General features: G+C 41.4%; 1 protein-coding gene across 1 annotated transcript; it reads left to right on the top strand.

Annotated features, from left to right (window-relative positions):
- Window positions 1–12,051: 12,051 nt before the first annotated feature.
- Window positions 12,052–18,289, top strand: CXCL9 (C-X-C motif chemokine ligand 9). The gene is made up of 4 exons (XM_007998942.3): window positions 12,052–12,175; window positions 13,285–13,411; window positions 14,671–14,755; window positions 15,857–18,289. Exons 1-4 carry the CDS (start codon window positions 12,112–12,114, stop codon window positions 15,956–15,958), a joined length of 378 nt encoding a protein of 125 aa, XP_007997133.2. The 5' UTR covers window positions 12,052–12,111; the 3' UTR covers window positions 15,959–18,289.
- Window positions 18,290–20,851: the final 2,562 nt, after the last annotated feature.

Genomic DNA, 20,851 nt, shown 5'->3' with positions numbered 1-20,851 from the left:
ACAGGCACACGCCACTATACTCAGCTAATTTTTGTATTTTTAGTAGAGACAGGATTTCACCGTGTTGTCCAGGATGGTCTCCATCTCCTGACCTCGTAATCCACCCACCTCAGCCTCCCAAAGTGCTAGGACTACAGGCGTAAGCCACCGTACCTGACCAAGAATTGCTTTTTTATCAGATTGAATTTTTTTTTGTTTAATGAGCTTCAATGTACAGTACACTGACCATCTTCCCAGAAACAGTAAAATCTGTTGTAGTATAATTTTAACATAGTTCATTCAATTGCAAGTACATAGTTTAATTTTTAATAATGACTGTATTTAAAAACTAACTCACATAATTCATGAAAATCTAACCATTAGCTCTCCCTAGCCAATGAGCCATCAGCAGAATAGTACTGCTTTTATTCCCTGTAAATATTCTACTTTTCTTTTTTACTCCTTTCCTAAGTATTCCAAAAACACACTTGGTTCTAATCTTTTTTATATTTTTCATCTTTTGGGACCATTTTTTTTCCCATGACTTCATTGGATTACTTCCTTTCTGGAATATGTTCTTTTTTTTTCTTTTTCCTTGAGATGGAATCTCACTCTGTCACCCAGGCTGGAGTGCAAATGGCGTGATCTTGGCTCACTGCAACCTCCACCTCCCAGGCTCAAGCAATCCTCCCACCTCAGCCTCCCAAGTAGCTAGGACCACAGGCGTGTGCCACCACACCTGCTAAATTTTGGGGGGTATTTTTGGTAGATAATACAAACATGAGGCTTCGCCAGGTTGACCAGGCTCGTCTCGAACTTCCGAGCTCAGGTGATCTACCCACCTCGGCCTCCCAAAATGCTGGGGTTATAGGCATGAGCTACCATGCTCGGCTCTGGCATATGTTCTCCATTTGCTTTGTTCAGATTCACTCCTATGTGGCAGTGTAAAACACAGTAAACTTGGCATTCCATTTGTAGCACAGGGAGACTTTTCATGGCATACTACTTTGTATTTAACACTTCTTGAATTTTTTTTCTTTCCAACTTTTATTTTAGGTTCAGGGAGTACACATGCAGGTTTGTTACATGGGTAAATTGTGTGTTGTGGGGGTATGGTGTATAGATTATTTCATCACCCAGGTAATAAGAATAGTACCAGATAGGTCGTTTTTGGATCTTCATCTTCCTCCCAACCCCCACTGTCAAGTAGGTCCCAGTATCTATTGTTCCCTTCTTTGTGTCCATGGGTACTCAATGTTTAGTTCCCACTTATAAGTGAGAACATGCAGTATTTGGTTTTCTGTCCATGTGTTAATTCGTTTAGAGTGATGGCCTCCAGCTTCATCTGTATTGCTGCAAAGGATATGATTTTGTTCTTCTTTAGTATTCCATAGTGTATATGTACCACATTTTCTTTATGAAGTCCACCATTGATGGGCATCTAGGTTGGTTCCATGTCTTTGCTATTGTGAATAGGGCTGTGATGACATACGTGTGCACATGTCTTTATGGCAAAATGATTTACATTTCTTTCGGCATATACCCAGTTATGGGATTGCTGGGTTGAATGGTAGTTCTATTTGAAGTTCTTTGAGAAATCTCCAAGCTGCTTCTCAAAGTGGCTGAACTAATCAGTACCTCTTTCAGTGATATGAAGTTAAAACCAGGTCGGAAAGATGGTCTTAAATTGCCAATGCCACCCCTCTCCCTTCCCCTGGCAGTGGCCATGTGGCACAGAAAGATAATCTGTGTGCTTGGGGGAACCCAGTGCTGCTCTGTCAGAGTGGAAAGCAAAATTAGGCTGACCTCAGTTGATGCCCATGGAGGGAGCATTTAGACCAGCCCTAGGCAAAAGGGAATTACCCATCCTAGTTGTTAGAAGTTGAGTTTTGGCAAGCCTTGCCTCCACTGGCTACAGTGCTCTGGGGTCCTAAATAAATCTGAAAGGCAGTCTAGGCCACAAGGATTGCAACTCCTAGGCAGTCCTAGTGCTGTGCTGAAGAGCCAGCAGACTTCGGGGGTGCACAACCTAGTTGGGGGAACATGACCTAGTGAGACACCAACCAGGGCAGCACAGAGAGTGCTTGCACCACCCTTCCCAATCCCAGGCAACACAGCTCACAGCAATAAAAGTGACTCCTTCCTTCTGCTTGAGGAGAGGGAAGAGTAAAGAGGACTTTGTCTTGCAACTTGGATACCAGTTCAGCCACAGTAGGACAGGGTGCTGGGCAGGGTCATGAGGCCCCTAATCAAGGCCCCAGATCCTGGATGACATTTCTAGACATGCCCTGGGCCAGAAGGGAACCTGCTGCCTTGAAGGGAAGGACCCAGTGCTGGTAGGATTCATCACCTGCTGACTGAAGAGCCCTTGGGCCCTGAATAACCAGCAGCAATACCCAGGTAGTACACAGTGGGCCTTGGGTGAGACTCAGACAGGCTGGCTTTAGGTGAGATCCAGCACATTCCCAACTGTGGTGGTTATAGTGAGAGATTCCTTCTGTTTGAGAAAAGTAGAAGGAAAAGTAAAGGGGACTTTTTCTTGAAGATAGGTACCAGCTCAGCCACAGTGGAGCAGAGCACCAAATGGGCTCTTGGGTCCCCAATTCCAGCCTTGGCTTAGATGGCATTTCTGGACCTGCCCTGGGCCAGAGGGAAGCTCACTGCCCTGAAAAGTGAGTCCCAGGCTGGGCAGCATTCACCATAAGCAGACTGAAGAGCCCTTGGGCCTTAAGTGAACATTGGTGGTAGGTAGCCTGGCAGTGCATCCCATGGGCCTGTGGTGACGGGCATGAATAAAAGGCTCCTCTGCCTCTGGAAAGGGGAGGGAGGAATGGGAAAGACTTTGTCTCATAGTTTGAGTGTCAGCTTAGCCACAGCAGAATAGTAGATATCTAAGGTTTTTTGACTCCAGTTCCTGGCTCCCAGACAGCATCTCTGTGCCCATCTGGTGCCTGGGAAAACTTGCTGCTTGCAGGGAAGGATATAAGCCTGGCTGACTTTTCCACATGCTGATGGTAGAGCTGCAGGGCCTTGAGCAAACACAGATGGTAGCCAGGCAGTGGTTACAGTGACATGCCTTGGGTGAGACCCAGTGCTGTGCTGGCTTCAGGTCTGACCCAGCACAATGCCAGTGGTGGTAGCCACAGGGGTGCTTAGTGTCACCCCAACCCCAGCCCCAAGCAGCTCAGCACAGAGAGAGAGACTTCATTTGTTTAGGAGAAACTAAGGGAAGAGAACAAGAGTCGGCCTGGTAATCCAGAGAATTCTTCCACATCTTATCTAAGACCACCAAGGAGGTATCTCTTTGTGTCTGCAAGAACTACAGTATTACTGGGTTTTGGGTATTCCTAATGTAAATATGGCTTAGACAGCAATGCTCAAGTATCTTCAAATATCTGAAAATATGTCTGGCAGCAAACTTTTCAGTGGAAACCTTACAGGCCAGGATAGAATGGCATAACATATTTAAAGTGCTGAAGAAAAAGCATTTAACCTAGAATAGTATATCCAGTGAAAATATCCTTTAGACATGAAGGATAAAGACTTTCCAAACTCATTCTATAAGGCCAGTATTAACCCTGATACCAAAATCAAAGACACATCAAAAAAGAAAACAACAGGCCAATATCTCTCATGAATATTGATGCCAAAATCCTCAATAAAATATTAACAAACCTAGGCCAGGCATTGTGCCTATAATCCCAGGCCAGGCTTGTGCCTATAGTACCAGCACTCTAGGAGGCCAAGGTCAGAGGATAGCCTGAGCCCAGGAGTTCAAGACTAGACTGACCAACATGGCAAAAACCCATCTCTACAAAAAAATACAAAAATTAGCTGGGCATGGTGGCGCATGCCTATGGTCCCAGCTACTCGAGAGGCTGAGGTCGGAGGATTGTTTGAGCCAGGTTGAGGCTGTAGTGAGCCATAATCATGCCATTGCACTCAAGTCTAGGCAACAGAGTAAGGCCCTGTCTCAACAAACCAAAGCAAATCAAACCTTGTATACATATAAGCTCACTAGGCCAGAGCTTAATACATTTACATTTAAAGTAATTACTGAGAAGGAAGGTTTTACTTTGACTTTCAGCTACTGAATTTTTTAAGAGTCTTATTTTTCTGTTCCTCAATTTCTCCATTATTGCCTTTTTTGGTATGTAGCTGAATTTTTAGAGTGTACTGTTTTGAGTCCCTTCTTTCCTTTTCTGTATATTTTTAGTTATTCTCTTACTGGTTACTTTGGGGATTACATCCTAAACTTGTAACATCCTAGTTTGAATACCACCTTAGTTTCAACCGTAAACAAACACACTCTGCTCCTATACATCTGCATCCTTCCCCTTTGACAATTATTATTGTCACAGATTACAGCACTGTGTGCCCATTAATATGTATTTATAATTATTGTTTTATGCATTTTTTAATTCACGTAGGAAAAATGAGGAGCTACAAACCAAAAGCGCAATAATACTAGTTTTTATATTACCTACATAGTTACCTTTACCAGTATTATTCCTTCATATGGCTTTGAGTTAGTATCCTTTCATTTCAGCCTGCAGGACTGCCTTCAATATGTTGTGGAGAGCAAGTCTACTAATAAAAAACTCCCCCTAGCTTCTGTCTATTTATGTCTTCATTTCTTCTTCATTCTTGAAGGGTGGTTTTGCCAGATATAGAATTCTTCATTGACAGATTATTTTTTCTTTCAGCACTTTAAACATGTTGTTTCACTGCCCTCTTGCCTCCTTGGTTTCTGATAAGAAATCAGCTGTTAATGTTATCGAGGATCCCTTGAATGTATATGATGAATCACTTCACCTGCTGCTTTCAAGATTCTTTGTCTCTTAAGGTTTGACAGCTTGACTATTACGTATCTCAGTGTGGATCTTTTTGAGTTTAACTTGCTTGGAGTTCACTGAGCTTCTTGGATTCATGTATATTCATATGTTTCATTGGATTTTGGAAGTTTTCAGTAATTATTTCTGTGAATAGTCTTCTGTCCCTTTCTCTCTCTTCTCCTTCTGAAACTCATATTATGCATGTATTAGTCCACTTGATGGTGTCTCATAGGTCTCTTAGGCTCTGTTCACTTTTCTTCATTATTTTTTCTTTCTACTTCTCAGCCTTGAAAATTTCAATTACCCTATCTTCAGATTTGCAGATTCTTTTTTCTGCTGGCTCAGAACTGCTGCTGAACCCATCGATTAAATTTTTTCACTTCAGTTTTGCACTTTTCCGCTCCATCATTTCTATTTGGTTCCTTTTTTATAACTTCTATCCCTTTATTGTTATTCTCATTTTGTCTGGTTTCCTTTTGTTTTTTGTACATGATTTCCTTTAGCCCTTTGAGTATATTTAAGACAGCTGATTTAATATCTTGGTCTAGTAAGTCCAAAGACTGTGCTTCCTCAGGGACCTCACCTTAACTTAACTACCTCTGTGAAAACCCTATCTCTAAATACAGTCAACTTCTGAGGTACTGGCAGTTAGGTTTTCAACATAAGCATTTGGTGGGGGAGCACAATTCAGCCCCTAACTTGTGTTTTCTTTTTTTTAATTATGAAAGAAATTAATTTAACAAAATGGAAAAAGCAAATATTTTCACTAAAAATGCATTGGAGCTTCCTAATCAAAATATGTAAAGAACTGACAGATATTTACAAGGTCAATACTCCGACTCTACTTGACGAGTGATCTTGAAAAGGTAGGAAATGAAGACATTAAACCAATACAAAGTAAAATATCAATTTGTAAAGAAAAGGGAATTAACACTAGTCTCTAGTGCCAATTTTCACATGCTAAATGAACAAAAGTAAATAAAATGAAAAGAGGATTGTGAAACAGATACATCTACATACTGATAGCCCAATCTTTCTGGCAAGCAATCTGTCAAAATGTTACAGAAGATACAGAAACGTTTTTAACCCTTGTCCCTATAGTTCCAAAGATGGGAAATATCCCCAGAGAGTAAAATCTTTTTTAAAACAGTAAGAGCACTGTTGTATTACTGAGACATTATTGGAAACAACTCAAAGACACAGCACTGAGAATGAAGAGGCTAGAAATATGAGAACATTTTACAAATATATAAACTATGTAGACACAAGGAAATGTTCAAGTAAAACAAGATTAAAGACTGGGGTCAAGGGGCAGATGTATATACAGGGGTGTGTGTGTGTGTGTATAAATCTCATGTCATTCCCTTAGTTAAAATTCTGCAGTGTCGCCTCCCCACATAGAGATTCACAAGGCACTTCATCATGTTGTTCCTGTCACATTTCTAGATCAATTTCTCACCACTCCATTATTCATTCTACCCTCCACCCTTGCTAAAGTACTTGTAGCTTCTCAAATTTGGCATACCTTCTCCCGCCTCTTGCTTAGAATATTCCCCCACCTTCTTCTTGTAACAAATTCCAGCCAATTCTCCCTTTCAGACCTAACTCAGACAGCTGTGTCTGACCTAACTGTGTCTCCCTTCCAGACCTAACCCATTAGCCAGGGTTGTGCACTTCTCTGTACCTCCAATTATTCTGTACAATCCTTTATCATACCACTTCTTCCATAATAAGTGTTAATGTACATGCTGTTTTCCCCCACTGAACTGTGAGCTCCTTGAGGAAATCATTGTTCATATATGTGTCCTCAGAGTCTAGAACCATAAGAATAAAAGTTTGGTGAATGAAGTGAATGATAAACAGTAAATGAAGATTTTTAAGAATGTGGATTTTTTTCTTGTAAAATTACTTACATAGGCAATTTTAAAGTGCCATTTTAAATAAATATGGATATTTTAAGTATAAACATACTTTCTTTTCAGGATAATTTTTCTTCAGGTTAGTTAGCAGCTTCTTAATGGCTGTTGTTACATATCATCAGACTACAAGCTGACTTGCCTAAAGTCACCAAGCAAAAATGTTATCGTCAACATTTTGGGAAATTTGTCCTTTACATGATGTCCTTAACATGCTCTCTCAAAATTGTTTATTCACAAACCTAACCCAGTCCTTCAGTTTTACATGAGAAATATAAACCAAGAAGTCAGATAATAAGATCAGCAAAGAAAGAACTTTATCCTTTCTCTTAGTGATTTAGAGGCAGACAGGATGTAAAATCTTCCACAGCTAGGATTTGCCTGCATGTAACCTACCATGTTGTATTTAGGAAGGAAGAAATGACTCCCTGCGTGAGGAGAGGAGAGGGAAAAAAAAGTAAAATGTTCTCTTGGGGCAGAAGACTTTCAAGAAATAAATCCCTTTCTAGTCAGTTTAGTACTAACAGCTGCCGAGAGGAGGGGAAGTCCACACTGAGGGAAACTCAAACAGGCCTGGAGGTTTCTTTATGAGAGAAACTTCTCCTCTCACAAGTAAAAAAGGAAGGCTCTTATCGTCCCCGCGACAGTCAGTCACCCTGGATAATTAAACAGAACACCTCGATTCCACAACCAAAAAGATTCAAGGGGGAGGCTGGGCTACACCCGTGAAAACTAAGAATTCCACTTGGTAAAGTTCTTTGGGGTCACATCAGCATTTGGATCCCCTACGGACACAGAACTGGAATTTTTCAAGGCACAGGAAGTTAAAATTCTTGTCCAAAAAGGAATTGGTAACTGCTGATTTCAACTCTAGATCATCCTTGGCTCCATTCCCAGGGCTGTGAGAAAGGCCTGCAACATCCTCTCACCAGGTTTCTGTTTCTCCCAAAAGCCTTGTCTAGCCATAAATGCAATGATCAATGGGATTTTCTCCTTCCTGCTGCCTGCTTCCTGAGAGAAGGTGGCTGCTCTCAGACTTTGCATGACAAGTTCCTAAACGAAGCCCAGGAAACTAGTGTCTGGACAGGCCTGAGCTGAGAGCAGCGGCCCCAGCCTACTCGGAGGGGCCCTACCCTACCATGGCAGAAGTTTCAACATGAAGCAGGGTCAGGCGAGAGAAGCCTTCCCATTCCGCTTGCTACGTCAGAAAATTAGCCGCTTTTTGGGTAATAAATAAGATCTGGCCTCAGTGACTCCTAACTGACCCCCACACCTCCTTTCTCTTATCCGAAGGGCCTTTGTCCCAGTCACTGAAGCCCACGGCCCAGGGTTACCCCGAAGCCCAGTGCCCTGGCCCTTCTGGGGCCGTCCTTACCTGCTGGCCTCACCCAAGCCTCGTGTGAAACCTGCAAAACAGGCCTCTCTACTCATGGCCACCGCCCCTGAGAACCTTCCCACCCACCCCCAAAAGCACCGCCATCTCGGCTGGGGAGGCTGCGGGCCGCTCAGGGGACAGAGAGGAGCGATCCCGAAGGCACAACCACTACCTTTTGCCCCCAAAGTGCTTCTCTTCGCCTCCGGCTGGATCAGCACTGGCAGCAAAGGTACCCAGTGGCACCACGAGCAGCACCAGCGAGCGTTGAGAGCTCCGGAGACAACCTCCTCACGAAAGAAGGTTCTGGAAGACCGGTTGGCTGGGCATGCGCAGTACATGCACCTCGGGCCCGGCTGAGGTCACTGCGTGTGAGGCCCCTGGAGCCAGGCAGCCCTTTGCAGACCTTGTCCAACTTCCAGACCTGCCGTGCCAGCTCCCAGCTCCTTCCCTCGTGTGTGTGCGCTTACTGGGTGCCAGGCACCGTGTTCAGCACCATGCTCAGACGGGGACCCTCGCAGGCCTTCCTTGCCTATTGGCGGAAGGAAATGTTAACCATAGGGTCGCAAGGAAACGTAGCGTTGCCGCGGACATGAGCTCAGCAAGGTCTCTGTAAGTGTGCCCTGAGAGCTCCCCTGGGGTTCAGGGAAGTCTTCCCAGGGAAATGATGCTGGCCTGGGTAACTATGGTAAATAACTGCTATGCAGGAGGGCAGGAATGAGGAGCATGCACAGTCTCTCTAGGCAGAAGAATGGCATGAGCAAAAACAGTGCCATGGGAAGGAGCATTGTCCCCTTTGAAAACTGAGAGAAGGGCCGGGTGCAGTGGCTCACGACTGCAATCGCAGCACTTTGGGAAGCCTAAGCCGGCAGATCACCTGAGGTCAGGAGTTCGAGACCAGCCTAGGCAACATGGTGAAACCCCATCTCTACGAAAAATACAGAAATTAGCCCGGCATGGTGGCGGATGCCTGTAATCCCAGTTACCTGGGAGGCTGAGGCAGGAAAATCGCTTGAACCTGGGAGATGAAGGTTGCGGTGAGCTGAGACTGCACCATTACACTCCACCCTGGGCAAAAAGAGCAAAACTCCGTCTCAGAGAGAAGAGAAAAGAAAAGAAAAAAGAGAAGAAAATAAAAGAAAAGAAGAGGGGAGGGGACAGGAGGGGAAGGAGAAGGAGAAAAGAAAAGAAAACTGAGAGAAGACAAAATGATGGGAGCAGAGAGCTGTGCAAGAAGAGGCTGGAAAGGAGGGTAGCACCGACAGTGCTGGGTCTTAGTTTTTATCCTAAGAAATTTCCTTCCTCCTTTCTTTGCTGGAAAGAACAGCCACAAGTCCTGTGATGCTTTGCAGTCGACAATCTGTCCTTGACATTAATCTTAACACCCCGTGAAGTCTAATAATTTTCTTAAATGAGGGAGATGAGGCTCACAAAAATTAAGTATTTTGCACACAGTCATTAAGTAGTAAAGCAGGAACGTGAACCTATCTCCACTCTATGCATTGCCACAGTCAGTACCAAAATTAAGCATGAGCAAATGGATAAGCTGTATCAATGGTCACCACATGTTTTCTTCAAAAAGAATTCTGTAATTCCATTTAAGTATTAATAATCTGTATAGAAGCCAGTCAAAAAATGTGCACCATGTGACATAAAATGCTAGTATCCATTTTCCTCCAATTCTACAGCATGCATTGTCAATGAGAGGAGGGGTAAATTGCTCCCAAGGGGGACAAAAATCGGTTCTCGGAGAGCTAAAAAATCTTAGCTATTACAATGACTAGTGGCCTACCAAAGTTCAACCCTACCCAACAAAATCTTATTTCTTAGCATTTGATTTCTCTCTTTAGGAAGAAATTAAATTTAGTTTTCATTTAGCTGAGTCCATAATGAAAAAAGTTAAGAAACATTGTTTTACAATAATGAAATCTCCAGTCTTTAGCTAGTCAACCAAAATAAAGATCACATTTCTTAACTTCCCCTACAGCTAGGTGTAGCCATGTGATTAAGGCCTGCCCCCTTAGGAGGTGATAGAAAATGATGAGTACAACTTCTAGGATGTCTACAAAGGAGGGACATGCCCTTTTTCTGCCTTCTCACCATCCTATACTTGGAAATTGGACATGGTGGCAAGCCACCTTTGGCCATGTGCATGAGGGCAGCAATCTAGAGATGGTGACAACACAAGAAAGGAGGAGCCTGGAAGACCTCATGGGAAAGAGCCACCATCCAAGTGCTAAGCCACCTATGTCTTTCAGGGAGAAATAAGTTTCTATCTTAACCACTGTTTTCTGTTGTTGTTGTTATTTTTTTATTTTTCCATAAGTTATTGGGGTACAGGTGGTATTTGGTTACATGAATAAGTTCTTTAGTGGTAATTTGTGAGATTTTGGTGCACCCATCACCCAAGCAGTATACACTGCACCCTATTTGTAGTCTTTTATCCCTCACCCCTCTTTCACTCTTCTCCACAAGTCCCCAAACTCCATTGTATCATTCTTATGCTTTTGTGTCCTCATAGCTTAGCTCCCACATATCAATGAGAACATATGATGTTTGGTTTTCCCTTCCTGAGTTACTTCACTTAGAATAATAGTCTCCAATCTCATCCAGGTCACTGCAAATGCCATTAATTCATTTCTTTTTATGGCTGAGTAGTAGTTGATTGTGTATATATATATATACCACAGTTTCTTTATTCACTCATTGATTGTTGGGCATTTGGATTGGTTCCATGATTTTGCAGTTGTGAATTGTGCTGCTATAAACCTGCATGTGCAAGTACATTTTTCAAATAATGACTTCTTTTCTTCTGGGTAGATACCCAGTAGTGGGATTGCTGGATCAAATGGTAGTTCTACTTTTAGTTCTTTAAGGAGTCTCCACACTGTTTTCCATAGAGGCTGTGCTAGTTTACATTCCCACCGGCAGTGTAGAAGTGTTCCCTGATCACCACATCCACACCAACATCTGCTGTTTTTTGACTTTTTGATTATGACCATTCTTGCAGGAGTAAAGTGGTGACATATTGTGGTTTTGATTTGCATTTCCCTGATCGTTAGTGATGAGCATTTTTTCATATGTTTGTTGGCCATTCGTGTATCTTCTTTTGAGAATTGTATTTTGATGTCCTTAGCCCACTTTAAAATGGGGTTGTTTGTTTTTTTCTTACTGATTTGTTTGAGTTCATTGTAGATTCTAGATATTAGTCCTTCATCAGGTATATAGATTGTGAATATTTTCTCCCACTCTGTGGGTTGTCTGTTTACTCTGCTGACTGTTCCTTTTGCTGTGCAAAAGCTCTTTAGTTTAATTAGGTCCTAGCTATTTATCTTCGTTTTCATTGCATTTCTTAGCCACTGTCAATTTGGGTCTCTTACATGCAACTGACCCCTTATGCTAACCAATCTAATAATTTTAAAAATAATAAACAGTAGCAGGAATGACACAAAATGAGCTTACCACTAGTAGAAAATGATCTGGTCCCAGAGGCAATTCAGATGCTTTAAGTTGTTAGGTGGGCAATATAAGAAAATATCAATGTAGCCATCTATTATGCAGAAGAACATGCCATAAATAGTAAGGGAATTTGAAAAGTATATTACTTATCTGGACTTTAATATTTCCCATCTGGAAACCACATCTCCAACCCTTGTTGTATAACATTAGCATATTCATTATATAACCTATTCTTCACACAGGTGAGCAGCTGTGAATATGCTAAAGGCTATCAGTGTTGCTGGTTTCACATCCCTTACTATAAACCACCCATTTATGTGAAATGGAAATAAAAACATGCAGAAATTCCCTTGGATCTGAGACTAGGGTTTCCCCCAGCACAATCAAGTTTGTGGTTAATTTAGTTAGCTCAGCTAAAGATGCTAGCCAATCAGAGTTTAAGAGAGAAATGAATTTCCTAAATAAATATGATTCCCAAAATGTGTTCTCTAAAGAATTTCTCAGGCTCAAAATCCAATACAGGAGTGACTTGGAACTCCATTCTATCACTATGAAGAAAAGTGGTGTTCTTTTCCTCTTGGGCATCATCTTCCCGGTTCTGATTGGAGTGCAAGGTAAGGGGTTCTGAGTTAGGTTGCAAAGTAAGAGAAGTGATTCACTGTAAAAGAATCTTAATTAGCCAGATAAAGGTGAATGTTCTGCCTGCATTGAAGAGTAATATTTGGTCACTCATAAAAGCTTCTCAGTGACATGATCAGTTATCCAAAGTTCATAACTTAGATCTGCCAAGTCAAACACAAGTCTTTGTAGTCTAGGTGTATGAATTCCTAGTAAGTGTTCAATAAATGTTCATTGAACTGGGTAATAGTGAGATGAAACTCTATCTCCTAAATTATTTTCTTCTCCCTGATACTGTTTTTTGATAAGTAAATCTGTGGCTAACCAATTAAGGATCCAACCAATAATCAGAGAGGTTGTCCCTAATCTATTTACTATCTTTGTTACCTTGAACAAATTACTTAATCTTTCTAGACCTCAGTTTCCTCATCATCTGTAAAATAGAACTTTGTAGTTATACCTTTTCTGACTGCTACACAATGTACGGCATGTAATACAATAAGTACCAAGTAAATATATGAATTTAAGAATTAAGATAATGTATTTTAAGGGGTTTCCAAAAATTTTAAACACTATTGAAAAGCAAGGCAGTGGGGAGGAGAGAGGATGAGGATGGAAGTGGTGATTGGTTACAAAGGAGTGCTTTCTATTCAACACCAACACCAGTTCCATTCCCTAAGATCAGATAATAAATAATAAATGGTTTAGGAGTTGCTTAAGAAACTGTGATCAGCATAGCATACATGAATTAGTTATCTGTTTGTCTTGTGGTAGGTATTTATTAAATATTGTGAAAGTCTCTTTTTCTCCCAAGGACATAACGGTGTGGTCGTTAAGAGCAATGCTTTTGGACTCAGAGAGATCTGGGCTAAAACTCTGCCCCTGCTCCCTAAAAGCTGTATGACTTTGTTCTTAATCTTTCTGAACCTTAGTTTCCTTATGTATAAAATGAGATGATACCTCCTTCAAAGTTCTGTGGTGATGATTTTTAGGCACTCAGTAAATGATAGCAATAATCATGACTCAGTCAAATGTATCATTTTGAGAGATCACCTAAACTGAAACACTGGCCTATACTGATGTGTTCTCTTTTTCTTTCCCTCAGGAACCCCAGTAATGAGGAAGGGTCGCTGTTCCTGTATCAACACCAACCAAGGGACTATCCACCTACAGTCCTTGAAAGACCTTAAACAATTTGCTCCAAACCTTTCCTGCGAGAAAACTGAAATCATGTAAGTAACAACCCAGCTAACATGCATGCACCATATTGGCAAGAACATTAAATTTAGCATGAGCTTTACCCTTGGAGTGCTTGCCCATAGAAACACTTAAAAATCAGATGGTTAGCCCCTCCATAAATTTGGGCAGCTCCTTTCTTTTCTTCTCCTTAAAAATACAAGGAATTTCTGGTAGATTAGGCCCCAAGAATGACATATTACCAAAGTAACACGTGTTTATTGCACAAAATGTTTAATGCAGATAACACAATAGAAGAAAATAAAAATCACGCATAATTCTACCCTTGAGTGACAAATACTGTTAACCCCTTAGTATACAGTTTTCTAAATCTCCCTTACTTGCTTCGTGTGTACATAACATAGATATGTATTTACATACACAATACATAAACACAAAAATTAAATCATACACTATACACTGTTTTGTAATCCACTTTTTCATTAACACTATATCATGAACATTTTCTCATGTCAGTAAATCTCTAATAATGTCATTTTTACCTAATGTCATTTTTAATGGCCAAACTGTATTTCATCATATGGATAAACCATAATTTATATGACCAGGATTGTTGTTGGAAATATAGATTATTTCCAAATTATTACTGCTGAAATAAAACTTATTGTGGCAGTATTGTGTCTGTAATTCTTTCCTTTCTAGAGTTTAGAATTGCTAGGTTAAAGGATGTGTGCATATTTTGTCTTTATAAATCATCCTTGACTACTCTTATTCTCAGACTATACAGAAAAATTAAAGAAATATTTAAATTATTTCCAGACAGTCTACTGTAAGTAATTTTTAAAATTCAACCAGGGCCGGGCGCAGTGGCTCACACCTGTAATCCCAGCACTTTGGGAGGCTGAGGCAGGCAGATCACAAGGTCAAGAGATCGAGACCATCCTGGCCAATGTGGTAAAACCCCGTCTCTACTAAAAATACAAACATTAGCTGGGCGTGGTGGTATGCGCCTGTAGTCCCAGCTATTTGGGAGGCTAAGGCAGGAGAATCACTTGAATCCAGGAGGTGGAGGTTGCAGTAAGCCAAGATGGCACCACTGTTCTCCAGCCTAGTGACAGAGCGAGACTCAGTCTCAAAAAAAAATTCAACCAGTGACTCTTCTTATCTTAGGAAATAATTTTAAGCAGTTTCATTAGAAAATTCAGCAAAATTCATATTGATTTTCATTATTTCTGAGAAAAAGCATTTAAATTATTAATGAGAAAAAACTATCTCATTGCTATTTATTTGGCAGTGCTACGCTGAAGAATGGAGATCAAACATGTCTAAACCCAGATTCAGCAGATGTGAAGGAATTGATTAAAAAGTGGGAAAAACAGGTTGGTGAAAAGGAGGATCAAAGATTTCTTTATTTTCGAAATTAACTTTAGAAGACAAGGAATCTGCTTTTTCATTAACACTATAAGAATACATAACTTTTAAGAATACATGTTTCATTCATATTATGGTGCTTTTATTTTGTTCCTAGGACAAAATTAGGTTCCTACATATAGTATCTCCTCTCTGTCTTCCACCGGAGGAATGTGTGTTCCTTGGGGGTACAGAGCTTGTCCATACTTAATACAATAAGTATGTAAAGAATTTAATGGTAGACACAGAGGATACAAAGATAATAAGGTATATAATCCCTTCCTGTTGTAGCACATATGCTAATAATTATGATACAATGTGAGAAGTATAAAAGTATGCACAAGAATCTTGAAGACATAAAGGAGGGAGTACTTAACTTTGCTGGGGGAATGGGGCAGGAGAAAGTGTTAAGGAGGATTTCTCATGTCAGGTGATACTTGATTTGGGTGTTGAAGGATAAGTAATTTGCCAGGAAGGTGAGGAGAGCGTGAACAGAAGAGTAGAATCATGAGAGAACTTGCTGTGTTCAGGGAGCCTCCATTAACGTGGCTGGAGTTTGTGTGAAGAGAATGAAGGGACTGAGGCAGAAAAGTAGATCAGGATAAAGCAGGAGGAATCCTGCATGGCACACTAAGGAGTTGGATTTGAAGAGAGCCACAGAATATGTGGGTGGGAGATTGGGTTCTGGAGTCTCACAGACTGGTGGTTCTGCCACATACTAGCTGTCCAGTTTTGGGAAAGTCACCCTCTCCAAGCCTCAGCCTCCTCCTATGTAAAACGTGGAAATAGTGCCAACTTCAGAGGGTTGTAGCTGGGGCAGGAGAGTGGTAAGCACGGTTGCCAGGAGAATGTAATAAGTCAGAAGAGTAGACAAAAGACAGCCAGTTATAAGGCTGTTGCCTCCTCCTCAAAGTGAGCAAAGTAGAGAGAATGTAAAGGAGCCCCTCTGAGAGTGAAGCAACTTTAATGTGGTTTTGAGAGTAAAGAAAGACTATGATCAGGAGAGTCCAAATATAAGGAGGTTAAAATGGTAAGATTCAGAAAAATTGCCCTTTTTTCCCTTCTCACAGGTCAGCCAAAAGAAAAAGCAAAAGAATGGGAAAAAACATCAAAAAAAGAAAGTTCTGAAAGTTAGAAAATCTCAACGTCCTCAACAAAAGAAGACTGCATAAGAGACCACTTCCCCAATAAGTATTCTGTGTTAAAAATGTTCTGTTTTAATTATACCAAGATCATTCCAAAGGAGGATGGTATATAATACAAAGGCTTGTTAATTTGACTAGAACATCTAAAACATTACTCTGAAATTGTAACTAAAGTTAGAAAGTTGATTTTAAGAATCCAAACGTTAAGAATTGTTAGAGGCTATGATTGTCTTTGTTCTTCTACTGCCCACCAACTGAATTTCATCATGCTTAAGGCCGTGATTTTAGTAATACCCATGTCTACACAGATGCTCACACAACCACATCCCACACACAACATCTGTCTGGAAGAGCAGCCCTAGGCTTCCACGCACTGCAGCCTCCAGAGAGTATCTGAGGCACATGTCAGCAAGTCCTAAGCCTGTGAGCATGCTGGTGAGCCAAGCAGTTTGAAATTGAGCTGGACCTCACCAAGCTGCTGTGGCCATCAACCTCTGTATTTGAATCAGCCTACAGACCTCGCACACAATGTGTCTGAGAGATTCATGCTGATTGTTGTTTGGTATCACCACTGGAGATCACCAGTTTGTGGCTTTCAGAGCCTCCTTTCTGGCTTTGGAAGCCGTGTGATTCTATCTTGCCCGCTCAAGCTGACCATTTTATTTCTTTTTGTTCCCCTTTGCTTCATTCAAGTCAGCTCTTCTCCATCTTACCACAATTCAGTGCCTGCCTCCTCTCCAGTGTACATGTCGTATGCTCTGATTTATCTGAGTTGACTCCTTTCCCACCTTGTCCCCAACAGCCCACAGAAATGCTTTCTTCTCCCTATTCATCCTCACTCAATCCAGCTTAGTTCAAGTCCTGACTCTTAAATAAACCGTTCTGGACACACAAGTTATCTTAAAACTCCTATTTCACTTGGTTCAGTACCACATGGGTGAACACTAAATGGTTAACCAATTCTTGTGTGTTTATCCTATCTCTCCAACCAGATTGTCAGCTCCTGGAGGGCAAGAGCCACAGTTTATTTCCCTGATTCTTCCACAGTGCCTAATAATACTGTGGAACTAGGTTTTAATAATTTTTTAATTGATGTTGTTATGGGCAGGAGGGCAGTCAGACCATTGTCTCAGAGAAGGTGCTGGTTCCTTCCTGGCTACTCCATGTTGGCTAGCCCCTGGTAACCTCTTACTTATTATCTTCAGGACACTCACTACAGGGACCAGGGATGATGCAACATCCTTGTCTTTTTATGACAGGATGTTTGCTCAGCTTCTCCAACAATAAGAAGCACGTGGTAAAACACTTGCGGATATTCTGAACTGTTTTTAAAAAATATACAGTTTACCGAAAATCATATAATCTTGCAATGAAAAGGACTTTATAGATCAGCCAGTGACCAACCTTTTCCCAACCATACAAAAATTCCCTTTCCCGAAGAAAAAGGGCTTTCCCAATAAGCCTCAGCTTTCTACGATCTAACAAGATAGCCACCAAGATCCTTTTCAAAACTTATTTTAGGCAAATATGAGTTTTATTGTCCGTTTACTTGTTTCAGAGTTTGTATTGTGATTATCAATTACCACACTATCTCCCATGAAGAAAGGGAACAGTGAAGTATTAAGCGCTAGAGGAAGCAGCCAAATCGGTTAGTGGAGGCATGATTGGTGCTCAATTAGCCTCTGCAGGACATGGAAACCTCCTTCCAGAGGAGGTTCAGTGAATTGTGTAGGAGAGGTTGTCTGTGGCCAGAATTTAAACCTATACTCACTTTCTCAAATTGTATCACTGCTCACACTGCTGATGATTTAGAGTGCTGTCCAGTGGAGATCCCACCCGAACGTCTTATCTAATCATGAAACTCCCTAGTTCCTTCCATGTAACTTCCCCGAAAAATCTAAGTGTTTCATAAATTTGAGAGTCTGTGACCCACTTACCTTGCATCTCACAGGTACACAGTATATAACTAATAACCAAGGACCACATATTATCACTAACACACACATGTTATAATCATTTATCTCATATATACATACACACATATACTCTCAAAGCCAATAATTTTTACCTTTAAAACAGTATTGACTTGTATACCTTGTAATTTGAAATATGTTCTTTGTTAAAATAGAATGGTATCAATAAATAGACCATTAATCAGAAAACAGATCTTGATTTTTTTTATCTTGAACATACCCTTCAACTATTGAATATTTAATAGTAAATCTCATGTCTTTATTATTTACTTTTCAGCTTTCTCTCAAATAAAGTGTAGCACTAATTGAGATAACACATGAAAGCTCTTTAAAGGGCTGATCGGGGAAAGGAAAAAAAAAAAACATATGGAAAATATGACAACACTGCCTTATAACAACATTGTTTTAAAAGAGTTATGTGGGGCTGGGCACAGTGGCCCACACCTATAATCCCAGCATTTTGGGAGGCTGAAGTGGGCGGATCACTTGAGGTCAGGAGCTCGAGACCAGCCTGGCCAATATGGTGAGACCCCGTCTCTACTAAAATTACAAAAATTAGCTGGGCGTCATGGCATGCGCCTGTAGTCCCAGTTACGTGGGAGGCTGAGGCAGGAGAATTGCTTGAACCCAGGAGGCGGAGGTTTGCAGTGAGGCGAGATCATGCCACTACACTCCAGCCTAAACGACAGAGTGAGACTCTGTCCAAAAAAAAAAAAAGGGGGGGGGTTATGTAGAATTCAATCTATTTCCCAATCCTCAAGAGTAACACTATTCCAATGAGGCGTATACCCAGGAAGCCAACATGTGTTCTTTTCTATCCCTAAAATTGTATGTTTAAATATTATAAAGCCTCAAGTAGTTATGATGGAGAACTAAACACTGAACGAATTATTTAAGGGTCCTGGAAACTTGGACTGGAGGCATTACGCAGCATGGAGTCTCTAAGAAGGTTGAGAGTGGAACGAAGAGCATCAGCCTGTACACTTGATGTACACTTTAGAGGCCAAACAGGTGTGATATTCGTGCAGACAACAGCTGCTAATGGTCGACATGAATTCTCACAAGGGCCTTCACCTGAGAGGCAGCAGGACCCTGGAAGGAGCTGAGATCCTGGATTCTGAGATATCCTGGTTAGAATCAGCGGCCCACTACCTTTAACTGTGTGACCCTGGTTAAAGTATAATACTTAACCTCCCAGTGCATCAGTTTCCTCATTCCAGATTGTTGCAAGGAGCAGGTTCAGCATAGGCCTCGGTGCAGAGAAAGTCCTCAATGTTTGTCTCAGACCCCCCCTAACCACTTACCTCTGCTATATCTTCCTTGCAGCAGATGGATCCCACATCTCATGTAGAGAGAAATGTTTCCAGCACTGAAAAAAACATGTTGGAGAAATGAGACTAAAAGCCTTCCTGACCAGTTCTCAATATCTATATTTTATAATCCTAGTCCAGGCCATCATTGTCTGTTTCCTGGGCTACCTCAGTAGCCTCCTGTTTTCCCTGTTGGCTCTTCTCAACATTTCTCTTGCTTCCCAAACTTCCGTGACAACCAGAATAATCTTTTTAAAAAATCACTTACAGAATGCTGCCACCTTGCTTAAAATCCTGCAGCTTAGAATTAAGTCAAAACATACCATGAGCTGGCCTCACATGAGCTGGGCTCTGCCTGCGTCTCTGATCATGCTCCCTCTACCCTCCCCTCCTTTGTTGAGCCTCAGCCTTTGAGCCTTTTTTCTGTGTGTCTCTTGAGCACACCGAATTCACTGCCTTCTGGGGTTTTTCTTCCCTGTGGTTTTTTGTTCCCTGGATTGTACTATATCGACTTGGTTAGTCTTAGAACTACATTTCCCAGAATCTCCTTCCCTGTGTGGTTGTAGGTTATAGTTGGCCAAAGAAGAACTCATGTGAGATTTGGAAATCAAAAGTGAAGGAGTGACCCTTAATCTTGATTAGACATATTGACAGACACACTGGTAAGCCAGTGGATCCCAGCTTGTCCTTGCTTTTTTCCTCCACGTTCAGCTTATGCTCAGGACTGCTGGTCTCATGATCAGTGATGGTCCCAGGCCCCCCACCCAGATATTTGGCAGTGGACCCACAGAGGTGGTAGTTACACAGAAGCAACAGCTCCCATAGACCCTAGCAACCCCATTTTGGTGCTGAACAGGCTTAACTTCTTGGATTTTCTCACAGGCTCTATTTGTCCAACTGTCCCAGTGCTTCTGATGGACCAGTCACTGATTCTTCCTCTGATCCCCTGACTCTCCCTTCCAGATGTTCACTCCCTGAGATCCTCCCTCATCTGTGAGATCTGAATCCTATAGTAAATTTTTATTGTCATAATACTCATACTGGCTCTGCTTCCCTGAAGCACCTGGGCCTACACACACTTCTGTGCGTGGCGGTTCTTGCCTCAACACTTCAGTTTCAATTTAAATGTCACTTCACAGAGTCCCCTTCTCTTACCACCCTTGGTAAAATAGCCACCCTTTCCCAGACTCTCTCTTTGGCAGTGGTAGTGGTTCCCACAGTGGGGTGTGTGTACCTTATGGAGTTGATGAAAATATTTAGAACTTAATTTTTGTCTAAAAAATAAGAAAGAACTGAAAATTGACTGTGAATCATTTGTCATGTGCTAATTTCCTGAGAAAAAGGTGAGACCTCCACAACTGAGGGGCTGGCATGTGCCCTCACTCAGTCATTCACCTTCTGCAGATTGCAACATGTGTTTCCATTTACATGCATGTAGTTAAGGAGATTTAAGGATTACAAGATAGGGTGCTAAGCCAACCTTCACAAAATGGGCAAGTGGCTCTAAAAGACTCCTGCTAAGAATATCCTGTAGAAGATCATATTAATCATGCTAATATAAAGTAACAAGAGAATAAAACATACATATATGGGATGGCTGTTCTAATTTAAACTAGAAGGGTACAAAATTTTAAAAA

The sequence above is a fragment of the Chlorocebus sabaeus genome, chromosome 7 (assembly GCF_047675955.1).
Source record: "Chlorocebus sabaeus isolate Y175 chromosome 7, mChlSab1.0.hap1, whole genome shotgun sequence".
Taxonomy (NCBI): Eukaryota; Metazoa; Chordata; class Mammalia; order Primates; family Cercopithecidae; genus Chlorocebus; species Chlorocebus sabaeus.
This window is presented reverse-complemented; position numbering and strand designations above follow the sequence as displayed.